Source organism: Cygnus atratus, chromosome 7, assembly GCF_013377495.2.
Source record: "Cygnus atratus isolate AKBS03 ecotype Queensland, Australia chromosome 7, CAtr_DNAZoo_HiC_assembly, whole genome shotgun sequence".
In the NCBI taxonomy this organism is placed as follows: Eukaryota; Metazoa; Chordata; class Aves; order Anseriformes; family Anatidae; genus Cygnus; species Cygnus atratus.
In genome coordinates, this window is record NC_066368.1 from 24769599 (window position 1) to 24788426 (window position 18828).

General features: G+C 48.8%; 2 protein-coding genes across 3 annotated transcripts in view; one reads left to right on the plus strand and one right to left on the minus strand.

Annotated features, from left to right (window-relative positions):
* The window catches only part of SGPL1 (sphingosine-1-phosphate lyase 1), a 30407-nt gene extending 17567 nt beyond the window's left edge, over positions 1-12840 (plus strand). For both annotated transcript variants that reach the window (XM_035537218.1, XM_035537227.1), the window contains exons 7-14: positions 4738-4826; positions 5626-5731; positions 6183-6281; positions 7322-7471; positions 7685-7923; positions 8543-8689; positions 9628-9748; positions 9844-12840. In XM_035537218.1, coding sequence (XP_035393111.1) covers positions 4738-4826; positions 5626-5731; positions 6183-6281; positions 7322-7471; positions 7685-7923; positions 8543-8689; positions 9628-9748; positions 9844-9984 — 1092 coding nt within the window. In that variant the 3' untranslated portion in view covers positions 9985-12840. The remainder of the gene's footprint in view (positions 1-4737; positions 4827-5625; positions 5732-6182; positions 6282-7321; positions 7472-7684; positions 7924-8542; positions 8690-9627; positions 9749-9843) is intronic.
* Positions 12841-13645: 805 nt separating this feature from the next.
* On the minus strand, positions 13646-18485 carry PCBD1 (pterin-4 alpha-carbinolamine dehydratase 1). Its single transcript, XM_035537300.2, has 4 exons — positions 18231-18485; positions 15299-15430; positions 14855-14935; positions 13646-14345 (listed from the first exon to the last, which is right to left on the minus strand). Exons 1-4 carry the CDS (start codon positions 18456-18458, stop codon positions 14247-14249), a joined length of 540 nt encoding a protein of 179 aa, XP_035393193.2. The 5' UTR covers positions 18459-18485; the 3' UTR covers positions 13646-14246.
* Between the last annotated feature and the right edge of the window lie 343 nt (positions 18486-18828).

Genomic DNA, 18828 nt, shown 5'->3' on the forward strand with positions numbered 1-18828 from the left:
TTCTTTTATTTTCTTCTCCCCGAAACAGAGTTAGCATTTCAGAATGATTTCTGGAGGTTTGCACGGTAACAAAGCCATTTAAAAAGAGCGTTTTCTCCAAACTGCAGCTATTCTTTGTCTCTGAAAGGCCTTGCTGTAATTGGTAGCTCAGACTGCCACAGTTATGCTTCGGTACCCAGCGAGGCTGCGAAATAGAGATGGCCAAACCAGGGCGGGTGTAGTGCTGCGAGTTACTTTTATCTCCAAATTGATCTGTTCAGCAGGTGTTGCTGGCTTTTTCTAGTGAGAAGGCTCCTGCTTCACTTAATTCAACTTTTGCAGTGCTGTAAACTAAAACAAATGCTTTTTATCCTGAATTCCACCGCCGCTCTCTGTGAGAACCAACGGATGCGTGTCTATTGCCAGGTCCCTGTCCGCTGGATTTACTAGCCTGATGGAAGCAGCGGGGGCCGCCAGCCCAATTTTGTTGGTGCCTGCCTCCTGAAGGTAGATGGAGCTTGGTGGTGTGTCTGAAGAGCTCGCTTTGTGGGGTGGGAGAAGGAAAAGGTTGTGCTTCTCAGGCAAATTCACTTCCTTAGTGCTCTGGTTTCCGTGATAAGGAGCAAATCAGTGCTTTTTGGGGCTGATACTCAGGTGCTCAGTCTGGGAAAAGCTGCTCAAAGCCACACTTTTGCCCTATTTCCAGGGCTTTCAGCAGCCTGGGCATCTCTGCACAGTCATGTGGACATCTTCCCAAGCAGCGTCTCTGGAGAGCAGTCTGCTGCTGCTGCTTTGAAGGTTTTCGGTGTGTTTTGTGAATGTTAAAATACAGGGTGTCATTTCAGATTTCTGAATGCTAAATTAGGCAAGTAGCTTGCATTATTTACAGGAGGTGCCTTTATGCGAGACGTGAGGGCTCTAAGTCTCTGTGGTTCAAACGTGGACATAAAAACGCTAACACTTCCCTCGTGGTGGGGCTGCTCAGGCATACATTTTGCCTTAAGTTTCACCAAGAGGTGTCCCAGGCTTTTAAACAGTGTTTAAAAAGTAATCATTTTCAGCAGTGTATGGATGCTTCCTATTTCTCACTAATTACTACTTCTGTCCTTTCTTCTAATCACGTTACGCAAGAGCAGAGAAAGCATTTGGTGACTTTTTTTGGCTCCCAGGAGATTCTAAACACATTCCTGCAATGATTTGGAAGGACTAATTAAGCTCAGTACGTAGAGGAGGAATCGGGAGAGTTCGTTGTCTGATGTAGGCAAGTGTTCCTGGTCACAAGGTGCTCTGCTTTGAAGTGCTGGCTCTGAGGATTTCCCCTCTAATTTGAGGGGGAAATTTAAGGTTTTTATGCAAGCCTGCATAGTTTCATTTTTTAGTATTTTTTTTTTAACTTGAAGGGGCAGCTTTGAGTGAAGTGCAGAGGAAAACTGAATGTGGGGTGTATGTGTTTCATGTTGCACCTGCTTTGCAGCTGAGCACAGGAGGGAGTAGCCAAAATCAGAAGATGCAAGCCTAAGCCTCCTGTAGAAGCCTGCTTGTCTCTTCCTCCCCAGTTCTGGGGCTTTCAGACTTTGTCATAGAGCTGCCTGCTCCTTTGGTGTAGGAGTTTAACAGTGAAATGTGTGCACTGCATCTTGTGGGGGGCTTAAACTCTGGCTTGTCCTTCTGCAGATCTATCAGTCTTTATCTTTCATAAGCAGGTCACCTTGAGAGATAACTGGGGGCTTTTACAACCAGCACGTTTACAGGGGTTTTATGCAAGTCTGCCACTACGTTATGGACATACAGAAGGTTGTGGTGTTTTCTTGCCCTAATGCTGCCTTAGAAATAAATTGTAGCTCACTTCTATTCATAGCTTAGTTCAGCTCAGGGAAACTTGGTCAGCTTTGTCTCCAGGGTCTGGATGGATGTGTTTGCTAATGTGAAATTCCAGCAAAATGGAGAGACCCCAAGCTGAGCGAGGTGGCTGTTGTGTGTCTGACAGCCTGACAGAGACTGCAGGTGGCATGGCAGAAGAAATCCCACAGCAAGGACTGTGCCTCTTATTGCTGTTTCGGTGCTGAGGCTCCAGAGCACTGGGATTTGGAGGGAGTGAGTAATAGGAGGGATATACCAAGTTGAGAGAGCGGGAGGGTTATGTGCTCTCTCCTTTTCCTTCCCGTTTGGAAAAAAATAAGTCAAGAACAAAAGTGTGTTTATTTGCCTTTTTCCCCACGCTTCGCCTGGCTTTAGAAGATAGCGCAGGGCTGGAAAGCTGCTTAAAACAATGCCTGTTTCCAGCCCTTTTCCCCGTGGCATCGCTCGTGCCTGTGCACTTTCATTTAGGGGAGGGAGGAGATGATGTGAGTGCCATTGGCCGGAGCTGAATCACTGCGTGCTGGCCAGCTGCCGACGTGCCGCAGGCGGTGGGAAGTTGTCCTGTGACCGTGATTCAGGCTCTGGCTGGGGCAGGACGAGCTCACAGCGAAGCTGATGGAGCCTCTGGGCAAGGAGCAGACTCCCTCTGCAGGTGTAAGCCTCCTGGACCAAGCTGCATCCCGCTGCTCTGTCGCATCTCCGTGGTGCGGACTCGTCTTGGGATGATTTAGGAAGCTTGCCTGGCTGAAAGTCAGCTCTTCGAGTGGATTTTCAGCTGGAGCTGCTGGCTGAGCAAGCTTTCTGCGTGGTCATGTACGTGCCTGGGAGGAGGGTCTGTCCTGGAGCCGATCAGCTGGTGAAAAGTGATTATGACTTCCCCAAACCTGCATGGCTCAATGTTTGCGTGCAGGTGATAAGCCAGGCATTGGAGGCAGGTGCAGGCTGTATGAGGGTGAGGCAGTGGTGCTTTGGTGGAGAGACTGAAACACACAAATAAGGCTGTTACAGAGGCCGCTTTCTGAAGAGCGGATTAGGATAGGGTACAGGTAGGAGCTGCTTGCTCAACACGGAGCAGGCCTGGTCCCATAAAGTGTCTGGTGCTCAGTAACGCCAGCCCTGAGATCCCCACATCGTGCCCAGCAATGTTTTCACAATCGCTGCAATATTGTAAGCGATGTTGACATTACAAGCACGCAGTGATTCTGCTCCTCTTCTCCCACCCCGCAGCGGCAAGGGAATCCACATTATGCCGGCTGTGATTTTCCAAAGATAGCTGACAGCTCTACAGATCTCTTTATAAGAAGGGTTGAGAAGTGAATGACACAGCCCGTAAACCGCTGAAGACGTTGTGCTGCCATCTATTTACTTCACAATTAATGCAATGATTTCTTTATCCAGCGTGAGGCTCTCGTAGGGCTTTTCTGCAGCAGCTGCTGCTTTACAAAGTGGAGAGGAAAATAAAAAAGCAGAAACTGTCTGTGGTGTGACAGTCACTTCCACGCTGCCTGTGGTGGCAGCTGTTGCTAGCTTGGATCACGTTGGGAAGAGATGTGGCAGGCTGCTTTTTGTGCCTGTGAACTTTGTTCCTTATCACTGTGCTTAATGTTTAGTCACTGTCACGCTGTCATGCGTCTTCCTTGTGTTTTGGGGTTTTGCGGCAATGTCAGCAGGGAAAAACCAGAAGAAAATGCAGACTAGCAGACGGCATAAGGCATGCTAATGCGGCTGCATCCTTTTTATGGTCACTTGGGGTGGCATATTAAAAGCAAGTGGCAGTTTGTTCATGGGGATCGAAAATCAGTCCTCTGTAAGCATTGTATGTAGCTTCTGATTCCTTTCTTTCACCTGAACCATGAGCACCTGTTGTAGGTACTGGCTGTGCCCAAGTTACGGCTCACCCCGTGCAGCAGTAACAGATGGAAGCGTTAATGCCTGCAGGCTGCTTGAAAAGCCAACCTCGTGTTTTACGAGATTAAAATTTTACCTTGGCTTGTGCCCACACTTTTCTGTCCCTTGCACACCAGGACTCATAAAGGCTTGCTGAAGATAGTCCTCCAGTTTGAGGAATTTCTTATAATAAAGTGTTTCATTTATTTGCCAAAAGCTCTTGAATGTGCAGTAGTGAACCTGATCAAAGGGCTGGTGTGTGTACCTTCCTCTTTCCAGCCCCACGATGCAAAAACCCCTTGCTCACCTTTGGTCGGGGGAAGGGGGCTGGGACAGCACAGATACCAAGGAACGAGCTGGGGAGTGTAATGCAGAAGTTGCTTCTTGGGGCCTGGAGGGCTTAAGAGCTCCAGCCTGGTACTGACCAGGCCTTGCCTAGCTTCTGCAGAGAAGGGGCATGAGGGCTGTGCACTCTGCTGTGCCCCAGGTTCTGGGAAGGTTTCTTAGCCCAGGAGCAGTGCCAAGCCTGCGCTGGCTCTGTGCCTCAGCGTGGCACTGCTCCAGACCTAATAAACCCTGCTGCACTTCAGTTAGCTTAAGACAGAATCAACGTCGTTGTTTCTCGATACGTGGCATCATTAATCTGTAATCCAGATAAACAGTCCCTGGGTAATCGCGGGCTAAGCAGGCAGTTGGAGTTTTGTGAGGTGTGGTCACCTCCACCAGCTGGCAACGGTGCGGTATTGTCCCCTCTTGTCAGGCATCTGTGTGTGTTTTTTTCCATGTTTTCGCTCCTTTAAAAAGCAGAGTCAACACTTAAATCTGTGCTTTCCACCTGAAAGTCAGAAAGCTGCCTTCAGCTGTTCAGTGGCTTCTGCTGCCCTTGAAAACCTGAATTGTCCTCTGCAGCATTTCTGTACAGAGATGCTATGGCTGCATCCCTTTTTGTTGTTTTCCTCTCCTGCAACATCCACGTCAGTGGCTGTTTTTCTCTGTTTCCTTTCATGGCAGATGACGTCTGGGGGGACTGAGAGCATTCTGATGGCTTGCAAGGCATACCGGGACCTGGCTTACGAGAGAGGCATCAAACATCCAGAAATGTAAGCAATACCTTTGTGGCTCGGTTTTTGCTTGTGTGACTGGCTGTTCCTCTGCGCTGAGGTGGCTGCTAGGCCCCCCGTAATCCTTCACTTCATAGCCTGTTACCACCACCTCCTTGTCCATCTTTGTCTGGAGGCCTTGAATGCAGGAGAAAAACCCAGGTGAATGAAATGGTGCAGAAGCACAGGAACTGTTAAGCAACCTAGGATCCCAGGCGTGGATGTGGGCTCTGGAGCTGGCGTAGCTGTGCCATGCACGTGTATTTCTGCGATACCTGCATGCAGCTCCAGACAGAGCCTGCTCATCTCTGCTTTGGGCCCCTCTTGTGCAAAGATTGCAAGGCACTTTGATGTATTTAAGGGTTTTGATTTTATTTGGATCAAAGAGGGTTTAGCCTGAAAATCCTGGGACTGAAGTCGGGGCTGATTGGAGCTGAAATGAGAAACTGTGCTAATCATTATGCTGCTAATAGAGGATTTGCTCTCTCTAATGTGCTGCTTTTTTCTAGATAGCGCGTCAAAAATGTTTCTCTGGTTAATTGCATAAGAGAGGAAGACACAAAGAGAGATGAAACGCTGGTGTTCATCTTCTGCTGAATTCCTGTGGCTCTTTTCTTCCCTTTCTAACATTTTTGCATGGTATTAAAGGCCTCAGTGAAGATATGATGCCTCAGAAAACAAGGTTGACTGAGGCAGTTTGGTCACTGCTATTGGAGATGGGAGTCATCAGATGTTATGTTCATTTGGTTAAAGCTTAGATGCTGCCTGGGCTGAAGTCTGCAATCTGTTACTTTTCTAGGTTGGTCCCAGTGAGTGCTCACGCAGCATTTGACAAGGCAGCCCACTACTTTGGACTGAAGATGATTCACATCCCCTTGACCAAGGCTATGGAAGTGGATGTTCAGGTACCACTGTAGGCAGCATGGCACTCTTTCTGTGGGAAATGAGCGTTGTTAGGAAATCACGAGGAATCTACCTACCCAGAGAGATGAACCATAAGGGAAGAACAGTGGGATTAAATGCATGTCATTGCATACAAAATTTTGTTTGAAATAAGTGGATGGGATGTAACCCATCCCTTTGTCCTATGTCATTAATTTAGAATCAATTATGTGTATCCGAAATAGCCACAGGTTTCAGATGAGGATGAACAAACAAATGTTGTAGTATTTCCAAGTGGATGAGTTAAGTGATTCAGCTGATGTCTGCTCATGCTTTGTAGCTCAGTGCTTTGCTTTCTGTAGGCTTTTGTGTGTTAGCGTTTAAGACCAGATGCTGCATGTTTTATTTTTCTTTTTTTGGCAGGGTGACACTTGGTAAATGGCATGTGAGCATCTTCTCTCTTTAAATCTTCAGGCAATGAGGAGAGCTATTTCGAAGAACACAGCCATGCTGGTCTGCTCTGCTCCCCAGTTCCCGCATGGGATTATGGACCCGATTGAGGAGGTGGCAGAGGTAGGATGTCCCTGGGTGCTGCGGCAATAAAACTGGTGCATTCTTCTGCACAAGAAGTGAGCAGGGGGGTCCAGGATCTCAACCAGTGAATCTGGTGGGAGCAGCAGACTGGTTGGGATGGTACTACTGCCATTAAATCAGTTGTTAGTCAGCGGCAGGGTATGTAGGGCACGATTTGAGGAGGAATGTAAGACTATCTCATTTTGAGGAGGAATGTAAGACTATCTCATTTTGCACTTATTCAGAAACTGCTGTGGGAGGGTGGGCTTTAAATACCAGATATTACCCCTGGGCATTGTCATAAAGCTGTTTGCGTGGGGCTGGATTGCAGACTTGAGCTGCTGCATGCAGTGTGTCATAGCAAGGCAAAGTGACAGGCCTTTAGCTCCTGCTTTGTCTCTGATCTCCCGAATCTGTGCCATAAACTTCTGCTGTAACTGAAGGAATGTACTGCGTATGCGACTTAGACCTCTGCTGCACCCTCTGCGAGACAAGCCAAAGGGGCTTGTCCTTTGATATCTGAGAGGAAATAACAGCAAAGTAGGCCACCTTGTAAAAACACTTTAATTTAGGGCCTACTGGTTGTAGCAAGCTTGGTGCAGAAGCCGGAGGAATGCAGTGTGGTGGGGGGAGGAGGAATCAAAGGGCTGGGATCTCAGTTTTCAAACACGCCTTTTGTTTTTCTTCTCATGCTCCAGTTATTTATTTTGTATGTGACCAGCAAGGGGCTCTGACCCTTTTCATTTGGATCACATCATTACACTTTTTTGTGGATACTGCTTTCGGACCAAATTGTCACATCTCTTTGTCAAATAGAGCAAACGACCAAAATATGATGTTTTTTTTCTTGCTGGCCATCTGTATGTATGTGCAAAGTGTGAGAAGGCATCTTACAAGTAGCCAGCCCTTCCGAAAGGGTCCAGAAAATGTTCAAATGTGAAATGTGGAGTATATTTAGTGGCTGGAGTTTGCGTACCCCACCTACCTCATTTTTGTCCCTGGTTGCATGTTACTCACCAGAGCCTCTTGTTTGCGCACAGCTTGCAGTGAAATACAAAATCCCCTTCCACGTTGATGCCTGCCTGGGTGGTTTTCTCATTGTTTTCATGGAGAAGGCCGGCTTCCCTCTAAAGCGTCTGTTCGACTTCCGTGTAAAAGGCGTGACCAGCATTTCTGCTGATACCCACAAGGTAAGAGGGGGGCAGAGGGGTCTTCCACGCTTTTATTTGGGGGGAACAACTCCTGATGCCATCCCTGGTGCCAAAGGGCAGGGGTAAAGGCTGCCCTGTTGAGATGCTTTGTGCAGTGCACCAAAGTATGGGCAAGTGGGATCTTGGTCGTCATATACAAGAGGTGCTGCTGAGCCCTCCTGCCTCTTTTTAATGCTTTGTTACCCCTTGCAGTATGGCTACGCTCCCAAGGGTTCCTCCGTGGTGCTGTACAGTGACAAGAAGTACAGGAGCTACCAGTTCTTTGTGGCACCTGACTGGCAGGGGGGCATCTACGCCTCCCCCTCCGTGGCAGGCTCCAGGCCCGGTGGGATCATAGCCGCCTGCTGGGCGACCCTGATGCACGTGAGGGAGCTGGGCTACGTTGAGGCCACGAAGAGGATCATTAAAACAGCTCGGTTCCTTGAATCAGAGTACGTGCGTGCCTTAGCTTCTTGCTTGTACTCTTTAAACCTGTTCTGGACTCCCTCTCCCAAACTGTTTTTCTCTTGCAACTTTTTTTTTTCCCCTAGAGAAGCTATTGCATGTTACCTGCAAGATGGGGATCCATTGGGCATTTAGAGGAGAAGATGCTTTGCTTGTATCTGGGTTCTTTGCCCTGTGCCAGGTTGTTGAGGGGCCCAGAGAGGAGGGGTGCTGGCATCTCTATGTAGCTGCCTTTGAGGCAGAAGAAACTCTTGAAGCAGTCATGGCTGAGGGGAAGTCACTCGATGATGAAAGGAGGGTTATAATTTCTCTCGTTGGGATACCTGCATTGCTGTGTGAGCTGATGGTCTCTGCTGTGCTGTCCTCCCTTGCCTCTCTCCTCACTCCTTCTCCATCCCTAAGCATACTTTAGGGCTTAAATCACCCAAGTCCTCTGCTAAGTCCCAGTGGCCTGTGCTGGTTGCATGATTTTTCGTGGGAATGTGCTCTAATCTGTTCCCCTCTCTTCCTTTGAGGCCCCAGAGAGATGGACAGAATGTCTGACCCCTTTTTGCCTTTTCATTGTAACCATCCTCAGTCACTTTTTCTTTTTAATGTTCCTTCAAGGTTGAGAAAAATTGACAGCATCTTCATTTTTGGGAAACCTGAGGTGTCAGTCCTCTCCATCGGTTCAGACACTTTCGACATTTATCGATTATCTAATCTGTTAGCTGCAAAAGGATGGAACTTAAACGTCCTACAGTTCCCACCAAGGTGAGTTTGTGGTCCCAGTGGGAGCCATCATTCATTGTGGAGCAGAGGAGCAACGTGCATAGCCAGGGCATGCAAGATAGCTGTTGTTAGGCCACCTAGCTCTCTTAATTTGCTGAGCGTTGCCCGTTATCTAATAAATTGTATGTAGACTTTTCCTCTGCGGAGAGGCAATTACGTTTGTAATTGCTGATATATAGCAGCAGTAGTTATTTTAATGAGCCTGGCAGAGGGCATATCTAAGGCTCTCTTTGTGTTTAGCTCTGTTTAATACAAGCAGAAATATATAAATAGCTGGGATTTTGTCTCATGTCAGCAAGTGAGGGTTTGTAGGTGTTTATTTTTTGTTTAAATATCTTCTTCCTGCGCACTGAAGATGAAGGTAATTGAGAGAACAGCGACAGGCTGATCATTTTCAGTGATCTTTCCACCCTGATGTAAAAGGAATGCTTGTCAAAAACTTCTCTTGAGTGGGTAGAAGTTGCCTTTCTGTGGGTGAAAGGGGCAAATGTTCTAAGACAAATGTTCTAAGATAGAGCTGCACTGAAAAAGTTTTAAAATTGCAGCTAGCTTGAAGAGGAGTCTAGAGAGCCTGAAGTTAATAGCTCAGAGGTGTGAGCAGCCCTGTTACTTCTGGTGAGTGCCAACTTCCACGCTGGGAGTGGCTGACAGGTTACCTAGGCCTTTAACAACATATGCTGATGTCAGGAAGGGAAGGGGGAGTTGGCATTTTGCAACAGAAGAGCTCAACTTCCCGCAGCTTGGTTCCAGCAAGTATTTTTCAGGGATTACCTTTAATTGGAAGGGAGCAGATAATCTTCTCCCTTAATCCCACTAGCACCTTATTTTAAAGAGGTAGGCACTGGCCAGGGAAGAACTAAATTGCTGTATGTACACGAGGTGGCTAATATCTCCCTTCTCCCCTCTCCTCTGCCTGCCAGCATTCATCTCTGCATTACGCAGTTGCACACGAAATCAGGCGTGGCTGAGCAGTTCCTGAAAGATGTCAAAGACAGCATTGAGGACATCATGAAAGACCTCAACGCCAAGACCACAGGCATGGTAAGGAGCCAGGATATAGCAAGGGTGTGTTGGGTGAGCATATTTCCTGGGTGGCATTAATGATCCCACGTAACGACCTCTTCTTCTCCGCTTAGGGAGCCATCTACGGAATGGCCCAGTCCATCCCCGACAGGAGCCTGGTAGCGGAGATTTCTCTGGCCTACCTGGATGGCCTGTACAGCACCGAAGTTCCTGGCGGTGAAAAGCACATGAATGGCTCTCCTGGCCACCACTGACTGTAGCGCAACTATCGGTGCCTTGCCAGCTAGCACTGGGGTGGTTTTAATGAAAGGTTTCCTAGGGAAAGAGGTTGCAGTATAAGCCGTTGTTCCTACAAGTACAGGTCTGATGGCAGCTTGATCTCAAAAACTTTATTCCCCATCACTGTCTGCTCTGAAATCTGCATTATTTTCACACACAACTTTGGTTTTAGGGCTTTCCTTCCCTTCTCCCTGCCTACTTTCATCATGAATTGAGCGTCCATTCCATAACTCCAGACTCCTCAGGTATTCTGTATATCACTTCATTCCTTGCTGTTTCTTCTCCTCAGACGGTACATTCAGCCGGTGTCCAGCCAAGCATTAGATTTAAGTTTCCATGTTGTGTTCCAAGGCTTCAATCTCCCCAGAAGTTGAAGGTAGAAAATAAATTGAAAATTTTTTTTTTGAGTATTCCTCCAAGCTACTGCATTTAACAAACCATGCTGGGAGCCTTATATTTATGTAACGCAGAGTTGATAGATTGGCAAAGGAAAGATGATCATGTAACTTTTTAAACCCCCCTCTGGAGATCTCAGACTGCAATCAATATTTATTGAGGGTGTGGGGGGGAAACAGCACACAATCCTTTTCTGGAACCTCTCCGTTTGAATAACAGCAGAAATAGACAGCAAGTGGGTGGTGTACGGGGAGGAACTGGATGGTACTGAAAATCCTAGGTACTTAGTATCTGGTTTGCTTCCCTGCCTCTTCTAGAAGACATGCATTGACCACCTAGAGTGCTGTCGCACCTTGCACAGTTCTGGAGGGATGTGCAAAACAGGGATTTCACTGTTCATAACTTGAAGGTTTTGCACTATCTCACAATGCTGTAGTCGAGTCAGTGAAGCCCTAGCGTGTATCATGGCTAGGGACTTAATGTGCAAACATATGGCACCAAAGCTGACTTTTTTTAAAAAAAACATAATCCTTTAGTATAACACGGTGACTTTTGTAATAGAAAGTAGTAATCTGTCTGCTCTTTGCACTGATTCTTTTAAGGCACATCCTCAAAAGGGCATTCACCATTGTGCCTTGATGCTTCTCTGGCTTTTTGGGGGATGCCAGGAAGGGTTTGAGGGGTCAGCTGTTGACTGCAACATTAGCTGCAGTTTCCTTATGGTACTATACTGAAAACAAAACCTCAAAGGCAGACTGACCGCAGGTAAACTGTGCTTGCCCATAAGGCAGAGTAGTTGTGCTATTGAGCCAAGTCCCCTCACAGTATTACAAAGATGCTGGCAGAGCTCTGAAAGGAAGGAGATGGGATGCAGTAAGCTGGAGGTAGTCGAGCCTTGGGCATACAGGCTGTTTTTCTCCGCTGTTTTTGCTGTGAGAGTTTTACCACTGTGGCTTGGGAGGCAGTTGTTGCCTTCAGGATGAGCTAGAACCCCTTGAGTTGTTAAACAGTGGTGGAGTTGCTCCTGCAGGGCTTTCCTGTGTGTTTCGTCTCGGCTTTTGGCATGCTACTGAGAGTTTCCCAGGCAGAGTTCAGCACCTGGAAGAAGACTTTGTGCCATGACTGCAGCATCTCTGCCGAAACGGGCTTGTTAGCCCCAACCTGACCCCCACTGGCTTAACGCAGCTGAAGCACACGCTTGCTCAGTAACTACACAGGCTGAGAAGGCTACTGACCAGCCGCTGCACACCCAAACCTTGGGCCTGGAGAGTGCTGGGAAGAACACTTTGCTTTTTAACAGTTCTATTATTCTCAGTGCTAGGAGACAAAGCATTTTGGCCATCTCCTGTCACGTTGAACTGATGGCTGCAATGCATGTCTCTGAGCCCTTTTGAAAACATCGCGTTTGAATTGCCTGATAGTCTCTCGGTGTGTTACCAGCCCTGGCAGTCAGCGTTTGTATTGGACCTATTTATTCTGTTAACGCCTTGCTAACGTGACCATTGCTGCATCTCTCAGTTTGCTGTACTGTGGGGAGAGTCTGAAGTGTCTGTCTACTGTGACGGTTCTCTTTGAACCAAGGTTTGGAAAACAAAAAAGGAGGCTACTCGTTTTGTTTCTGCTTTAAAAGAAAGGGGGGATGGATTAGGGTGGGGTAAAAACTCCTTCCTCTGCCCTGGTGCCATCTCCCCTGAGGAAGTGGGTGGATCAGTGCTCCATTTCACATTTTTGAGTGTATTTGAAGATGTTATTTGTAACTCAATGTACTCCATTCTGGACTTCACCTACTAGTAATTTGTGGGTTTAATTGTTCGTTGTGTATATGTTCTGTACTGTAAATGTAATCCTGTGGTCAGGAACAGGCCACTGTAATTTACTGTTGTGTAGTCTTTATTCATCCTGGTCACCTAACATGTAATCTGCTTCTCCTTTATCATGCCAAGTGGTTTTAGAGAAAAATGAGATTAACAGGCTATATAATTGTCTCTCTCCCAAAAAGAAAAAAAGGACTGGATTATGATCTGGAGGGATTTTCCCAACTGTTAATTCCTGCGAGACTTCGGACTGGTCAGTTTTTCCAAGCGAGACACTAAATATGTTACTTGTACAAAGCACTCCCAAGGGAGTTGGGTGCTCCTAGGTACTAGACTGAAGAATATCCAGTTGGATGGGCCAAGAAGAGATGTCTGTCTTCATGCCACGGATTTCATCTGCACTTTTCTGGTGACATGGGGGAATGGAAGGGTTGCATACACCACAATAATATCTTGACCAATAAATTCATTGATTTTTTTTTTAATGAACAGGTCGGATGAGTTTCCTCTGATGGCAGTATTTGATATTGCTCTGGTTTGCCACTGTAAAACTGTAAGCTGAAATAGCTGAGGAGGTGGTGAAAATGGGCCTGGTTTGCATTAAAATGATGCACTGAGCTACCTAGGCTCATTGAACTCTTTATTTTTATGTTTCAATGCTCATTTGAATGGTTGGGGACCTGTTGCTTCTGATCTTTGCTCTTGTGTGCAGCCTAGTCTGTGGCAGGGAGAATGGTTTATGAATTGTATTGATTCTGCCCGAGAGCTGCTCTTTTATTCTGTCAAGATGAAAGTGGTGTCTGTGACTTCCTCTTGCGATGTTCAAGGGTGCCAAAAATTGTATATGTGTAAGAGCTGTGGGTTTTCTCTTAATGCTTTATGGAACTTAGAGGGTTGAAAAAAAAGAATGGAGTTGGGTGTTCTAGTATTTCTTCCAGGCTGTTCTGCTGAGAACAACTACTGTTGGTTTCACAGCAAATCCTTCTTGTTACCAAAAAGAAACAACACAGAAATTCAGGCACTGCCTGAATGCCAAGACACTGTTACTGGAGTGAAGATCCACCAAAGTCCACCTAAAACCCCTCTTGAGAGGTACACCACAGCCCCTGCTGTGTTTGTGCCTTTTGGTTGTGTTTTCCCCACGGTTGTGCCTCGGGTCTGATAGTTGCACTTTGGATTTTAGCACAAGCAGCTTTTATCTGATCTGCTCCGGTTTTTAAACAGTGCTCTGATAATCTCATTCTCTTTCAGACCGTGTTTACTTTGAGGTGCAGGCCTGTGAAGGCATGTGCCTCTTCTCCATGCTGCTTCGAGAAGTTTTTCCATGGCAGAAGCACCTTCCTGAGACAGAGCAGTCAGGGCAGTACCTAGCTTGGGAAAACCTGTTGGCGTAATTCTGACAGTGAGGCCACCTTCTGAACTCATATCAGGTTAACCAAGAGCTTTATTGTAAACAATTTCAGTTGGTTTTCTACTAAAAGCCGGTTACAATAGGGGTGAGATCACATGCCTGCTTATAATACTGCCAGAGAGAGGTTAAATTAATAACCACGTTGCACATCACAGTTGTTGGTGTGTGATAAAGAAACCAAAGGGTTCACATACCAACTAGTGAATAGTAAAGCATATTTTGGTACACAAGAAGCGATAACATGAGCAGATGGGGTCAAGCTCCAGAAAGATTTACTGCAATAGTGTAACCTTACTCCTGGTTAAAGGGTATGTCTCCTGGAAGCCCCCGAGGCTCAGCAGTCTGCGGGCGGGTAGTACACAGGTAAAGGGCTTAAGCACGGAAGTGGCAAGGTCGGAGATGGATGTAAGCACAGGAGGAAAGGCTTCCTGGATGCCTCCATCCATTTGAAATGCCAGGCTGTGTGTGGCAGGGAGCTTGGTGTGGTCTTAGGCAGTCTGGGTCTAGGCACTAGCTTGGAAGTAAGTGGGAGAAGGCTCGAGGTGCAGTCGTCCAGGCGAGGCATGGGTTGTGGCTGCGGTAGAGCTGATATTTGGCTTCATGTGTCTCTCTCTAGTCAGGAGAGGGAAGCTGCAACCTGCTCAATGAAGCTGGCCAAGTTGATGTCTCTCTCGGATAAGCCCGTGCACTCATGGGTGCTCAAGGTGATGTGAACCTAAAGCAGACAGACAGACCGACCAAGTGCTGCTGGCAGAAAGAGCAGGAACAGGTTCCCCCAGTGCTGCAGACAGCTCGCATCTGATGAGGCAGGTAGTGCTGTTACTTTCTCCACTCGTTAGTAAAATTTCCTGGGGTTGGGAAGGTGTTAAGGCATTTTTCATGGTTTTCTCCTTGGCTACAAGCAGTGACTGCTACCCCTGCACTGGTCTTGGCAGTCAGCTGTGCCTTTCAACTCACTATCCAGCAGCTTTTCCCCTTGCCTGCTGCTTTTGGTACTGACCTAAAAAAAGTCAACAACTCTGGCGTCAGCTTACACGCGTCTACTGCTCAGCTGGGCAGAAACAAAAGGGGAGGAAAGGGGCTGTAGGTGATGGCTGTAGGCTGTCTGTGATATGCTAAGGGAAGAGGTCCTGCTCATCTGCCCTGGACTTGCTGTTTTATGCCTCACAAATGGGATCTGCTCCCTGAAGAGCTCTGTTTGTCCCTGTCATCCTTGTCTCTTACCTTATTGTACACATTGAACCATTCAGGGTGGTGATCCAGTTTTTCTGCCTGTAGAGCTACTCTGGTCATGAAGCCAAAGGCCTGCCCAGGGAAGTGAGAAGAAAAGTTAGCTCTGGACCACTTACCTTGTGATATGTTGTTGTTCACCCCATTGCTATTAATTTTATACCCCATGTTTCTAGGAATCCAGGCAAATACAAGACCTGGGATGTTCTATATCTTTGTTGGGGTTTTGTATGGGTCTTCCTCTTTTGGGGGATCTTTTCCCAGACGAGCATTGTGCCTGGCTGAGGGCTTTGGTGTCTTGGGTAGGTTATCTTGCTCAGCCATTGTGTTTTGGGAAAAATGGAGGGGTTACTGTGGCTGAGCCCTGTAGGTAGGACTCCCTGCTCTGCAAACCAGGTCTCCAGCACTGTAAAAACTTGGTTCCACTGATACTCGTACCCGGTTGAAGTCCTTGAAGTGGAACTCTTTGAAGATGGCATCTCTTCCTTCTACCTCGTTCCACCCCACGGCTCTCAGGTTTGGCAGCAGCTGCTCCCTCTCCTCCGCACTCAGCCTGTGGGCTTTTCCTGCCTGGCACCAGGGAAGGGAAGAGGAGCAGGTCAGCACGGCAGAGGTAGGATGAAGCAGATACACAAAAAAATGGGCGTCCCATGGGTTGTGGAGTTGCAGCTCTGTGTAGGCAGCAGCAGCAAACTGGATGGGAGGGATGTGTGTGTGTGCAGACCTGAACTAGGGGCTGCTGAGCATAGGGGATATCAGTGCTGCCCTCTGCTCCCCACCTTGGGTACCTTTCTGCACATACCTAGCTAGGTCAGGTGAAGTCCAGCTTGTCCCTTTTGCCTTTTGACCTGCAGGGCCTAATGAGCACAGCCTCCTGGGACACTCCTGCTGCGTGTACGTGTTCATTATAGCCTGAAGTACTAAGAAATGATGGCTCTGGGTGGTTAAGCTCCAAAATGCATCATGTATTGCCCCCCTGCCTCAAAAATTATATATCTATAAACACTTCTGGAACTGAGAACCACTTGCTTTTGAGGTTTGTGAGGTACCCTTGGAAGGAGGAGGACTTTAATTGTAGGGCAGCTGTACCAGAGACCTCTTCTAGAGCAGAAAAGAAGCGGTGTGAATCACAGACATGAGTCACAGTAAATTGGAGTTCAGCTCCTTTTCCTTCAGAGTCTCCCTGATGTTAGGATGGATTTTAAGAGGCTGTTTGTCTGCGAGTAACAAAGGGCAGAGGGGAGGGACTGTGATTTAGCATTGTCTTCTGCTCTTGGGCAGAGCTGCTGTTACTTTTTAAAGGGGGGTGAGAGGGGGAAAGCTGCAGTTCATGGCTTTAGCAAGTGAGTATGGGCAAATACGAAACTAAAGCTGGGAGTTTGCAGGGATGGGGGCTGCCCGAGCTGGTGTGACCTCCTGGCTCGGTGGGAAGGCAGGGATGAGTGTGCAGAAGTGTTGCTTTTCGTGGAAGCTGGTATTCTGGCAATTAAATCCTTTCCTAAGGGCGATCTGATCGTTAACCTTGGGGAGGATTGTTGTTTCACACTGGCAAAGACCAACATCTTTTTGCAATTTGCTTTCCTTTGCGCTTTAGGGCAAAGCATGGCGAGTTAGGGGTGAGTCCCAACAAATGCAGCCCACTCTTCCTTGTGTTGCTCAGCTGCTTAAGATGCTGTTGCTGAGCATCCATGCCCAAGCAAAGGGACTGCTGACCAGAGTCGTCCTTTTCTCCAGTTTAACTACTCACCATCAGTAAAAAAAAAAAAAAAACAAACAACAAAGGGATGGCTGAGGAGCTGAGGTTTTTTTGTGGCCTTTTCTTTGTTTTTTTGCTCTTTTTAAGGAAGACTGGGAAAGTTAAGCCCTGTTCTAATGTTATTGGAGGTGCCAAGCCATCTGGCTGCGTGGGTGCCCACCTGCTGGGGTGGCTGGGCTGGATGCATGCACGGGATGGACCCGGTCCCTGTGGCTGTGTGCGTTTGGGAAGAGCCTTCCTCACCCATGCAGGATCTGGCCTCGCTGCTGGCGTGCAATGCCCAGTGCCACCCTTTGCTTTGTGCAGCGCTTTGGCTGGCCCTGCTTAATGTCAGCCGCTCCCGAGCGCCAGGTTTCAAGGACAGGTGGTGAGTAAACACTGCTCAGAGCAATAAACCCTCAGCCGTTGCCCTTCCCTGCCGATGGCGCGATAAGCCGGGCGCAGGTAGCTTAGCAACTGGATAACGTGGGGACAGACGGAGGCTGCCTCCGCACGGGGCCGCGGGTGGGGGACTCCGGTGGCAGCGCCAGGTTTTGGGGCCGAGGGCTGGAAGCTGCTCACACACGGGTGGTGGGGAGAGGGAAGGTGGTCTAAAGGCCGAGGTGGTGCTTGCCTGGAGCCGAGGGGTGTGAATGTCGGGGTCCGAGTGCTGATCCCCAGGCAGAGCGAGAAATGAGGCTGCATGGGGGACGCGCAGCTTCCTTGCTTTCTGAACCCGTCGTGACTGCACGGGGGGAACCATCCCCGGGGCTTTTTGCAGGCCTGGCTGGATTCTGGCTGGCAGACCGGGCAAAAGCCAGCTTGTGGCAGTCCCCCTGCCTGCAGCACCCTCCGTGCCCTCCACCCCATCCTTCCCTGCTGCTTCCCCCCCTTTCTCCCCCCAGAGCATCGGCCCGCCTGCTGTTTTGGTGGGTACAGCATGTCCGTGCTTTCATGTGCACTTATTTCTTTAAACACACATGCTTTTCATTAGGGAAACGCAATTATTTTGTTTTCTTTTGCTGGCTTTCCACTACTAAGGCATTGGATTTTCTTTTTTTTTTTTTTTTTTTTTTTGCCTGCAGGACACTATTGTGCAACCAAGGCAAAGGAACCAGCATGGGAAACTGAGAGCCCATCCCTAAGGGTTTTCTGGAGATGAAACAACCCTCCCTGCCCAAATCAGCAGCTTCCCTTTTAAGTGTGGCTCCTCACCTAGGGGAAAAAAGGTGAAGGGGACAGCCTGGCATGAGCGGGACTGCGGGCAGGGCTGGAGTTGGTTGTGCCACGAGGCCCCCACTGCCTCCTGCTCGCCTCCCCTCTGCTGTGAAAAACCTGCTCAGAGCCCGCATGGGCCGTGGAGATGGAGCATGAGTGGGGCTCACTCCTAAGGTAGGATTTGAGCAGGGGCCATGCTCGCTGTGCTGACAAACCTTTCCCTCCCCCTGCGGCGGAGCCAGCAAGCTGTGGCTCTGCTAATTCAGAGCTGCCCGCGTTACTCATTAACCACAGCACAGAGCTCTGCTCCTTCCTTCCTCTCCTCCTGCCTCTTAAGGGCTGCAGCTGCCGCCTTAAACCCTCCTTCCCCATCCTTCCCCAGCGAAGCAACAGCCGCGTTGCCCGCCGGCGGCTTACCATCGCCCACCGGTGTCCGCGGCCTCCGTCCCCGGTCCAGGCTGGGCGTTGCGCGCCGTACCAGAGCCCGACAGTGGGGTTGGGGCCACGGGAGGCGTGGCGAGGGGTCGGGTCCACCCACGGCGGACCGCTGCCCGTGCCCCACGCGTTTCCCAACACCACCCGGCAGCGGTCGCCCGCCCGCTGGGCTCGGGGATGCTGGAACACGGGCCCCTTGAATCCCCGCATGGGGAGCGGTGGTCGTCCTGCTCTACCCATCCCTTTCCCATCAGGATGTTTTCCTAAGCTGTTGCAGGATGGAGAGGGGCAGTTACAAGCCCCTGGGTGCTGCCGGCAGCACATGATGAATTTGATGCTCTCATGTGTGCCTCCCGGCCCTTCGTCGCTCCATGCAGTGACAATCACAAGCTTAGGGCTGCGTTGTATGGGGACAGCCTGGATCGCTTCACAGCATGGTGATGAGCCGGGTTAATGCAGGGACTGTGCGCGATACAGTGCCTCTGTGCATTTTCAAGGCGTTTCCTCCTGTTGCTGAGGGAACCGTGTTCCCACGGATGCTGCGCGCTGTTCCCCAGCGTGTGTTTGCTCTCCAGGGCTG

Excerpts from the sequence above, each read along its gene's own strand:
- PCBD1 (XM_035537300.2), bottom strand. The coding sequence starts at position 18,458 with ATGCGGGGATTCAAGGGGCCCGTGTTCCAGCATCCCCGAGCCCAGCGG. Across the intron at positions 15,431-18,230 it reads GCGGACACCGGTGGGCGATG|GCAGGAAAAGCCCACAGGCT; the intron begins GTAAGCCGCCGG and ends CCCTGGTGCCAG. Across the intron at positions 14,936-15,298 it reads ACTTCAAGGACTTCAACCGG|GCCTTTGGCTTCATGACCAG; the intron begins GTACGAGTATCA and ends TTCCCTGGGCAG.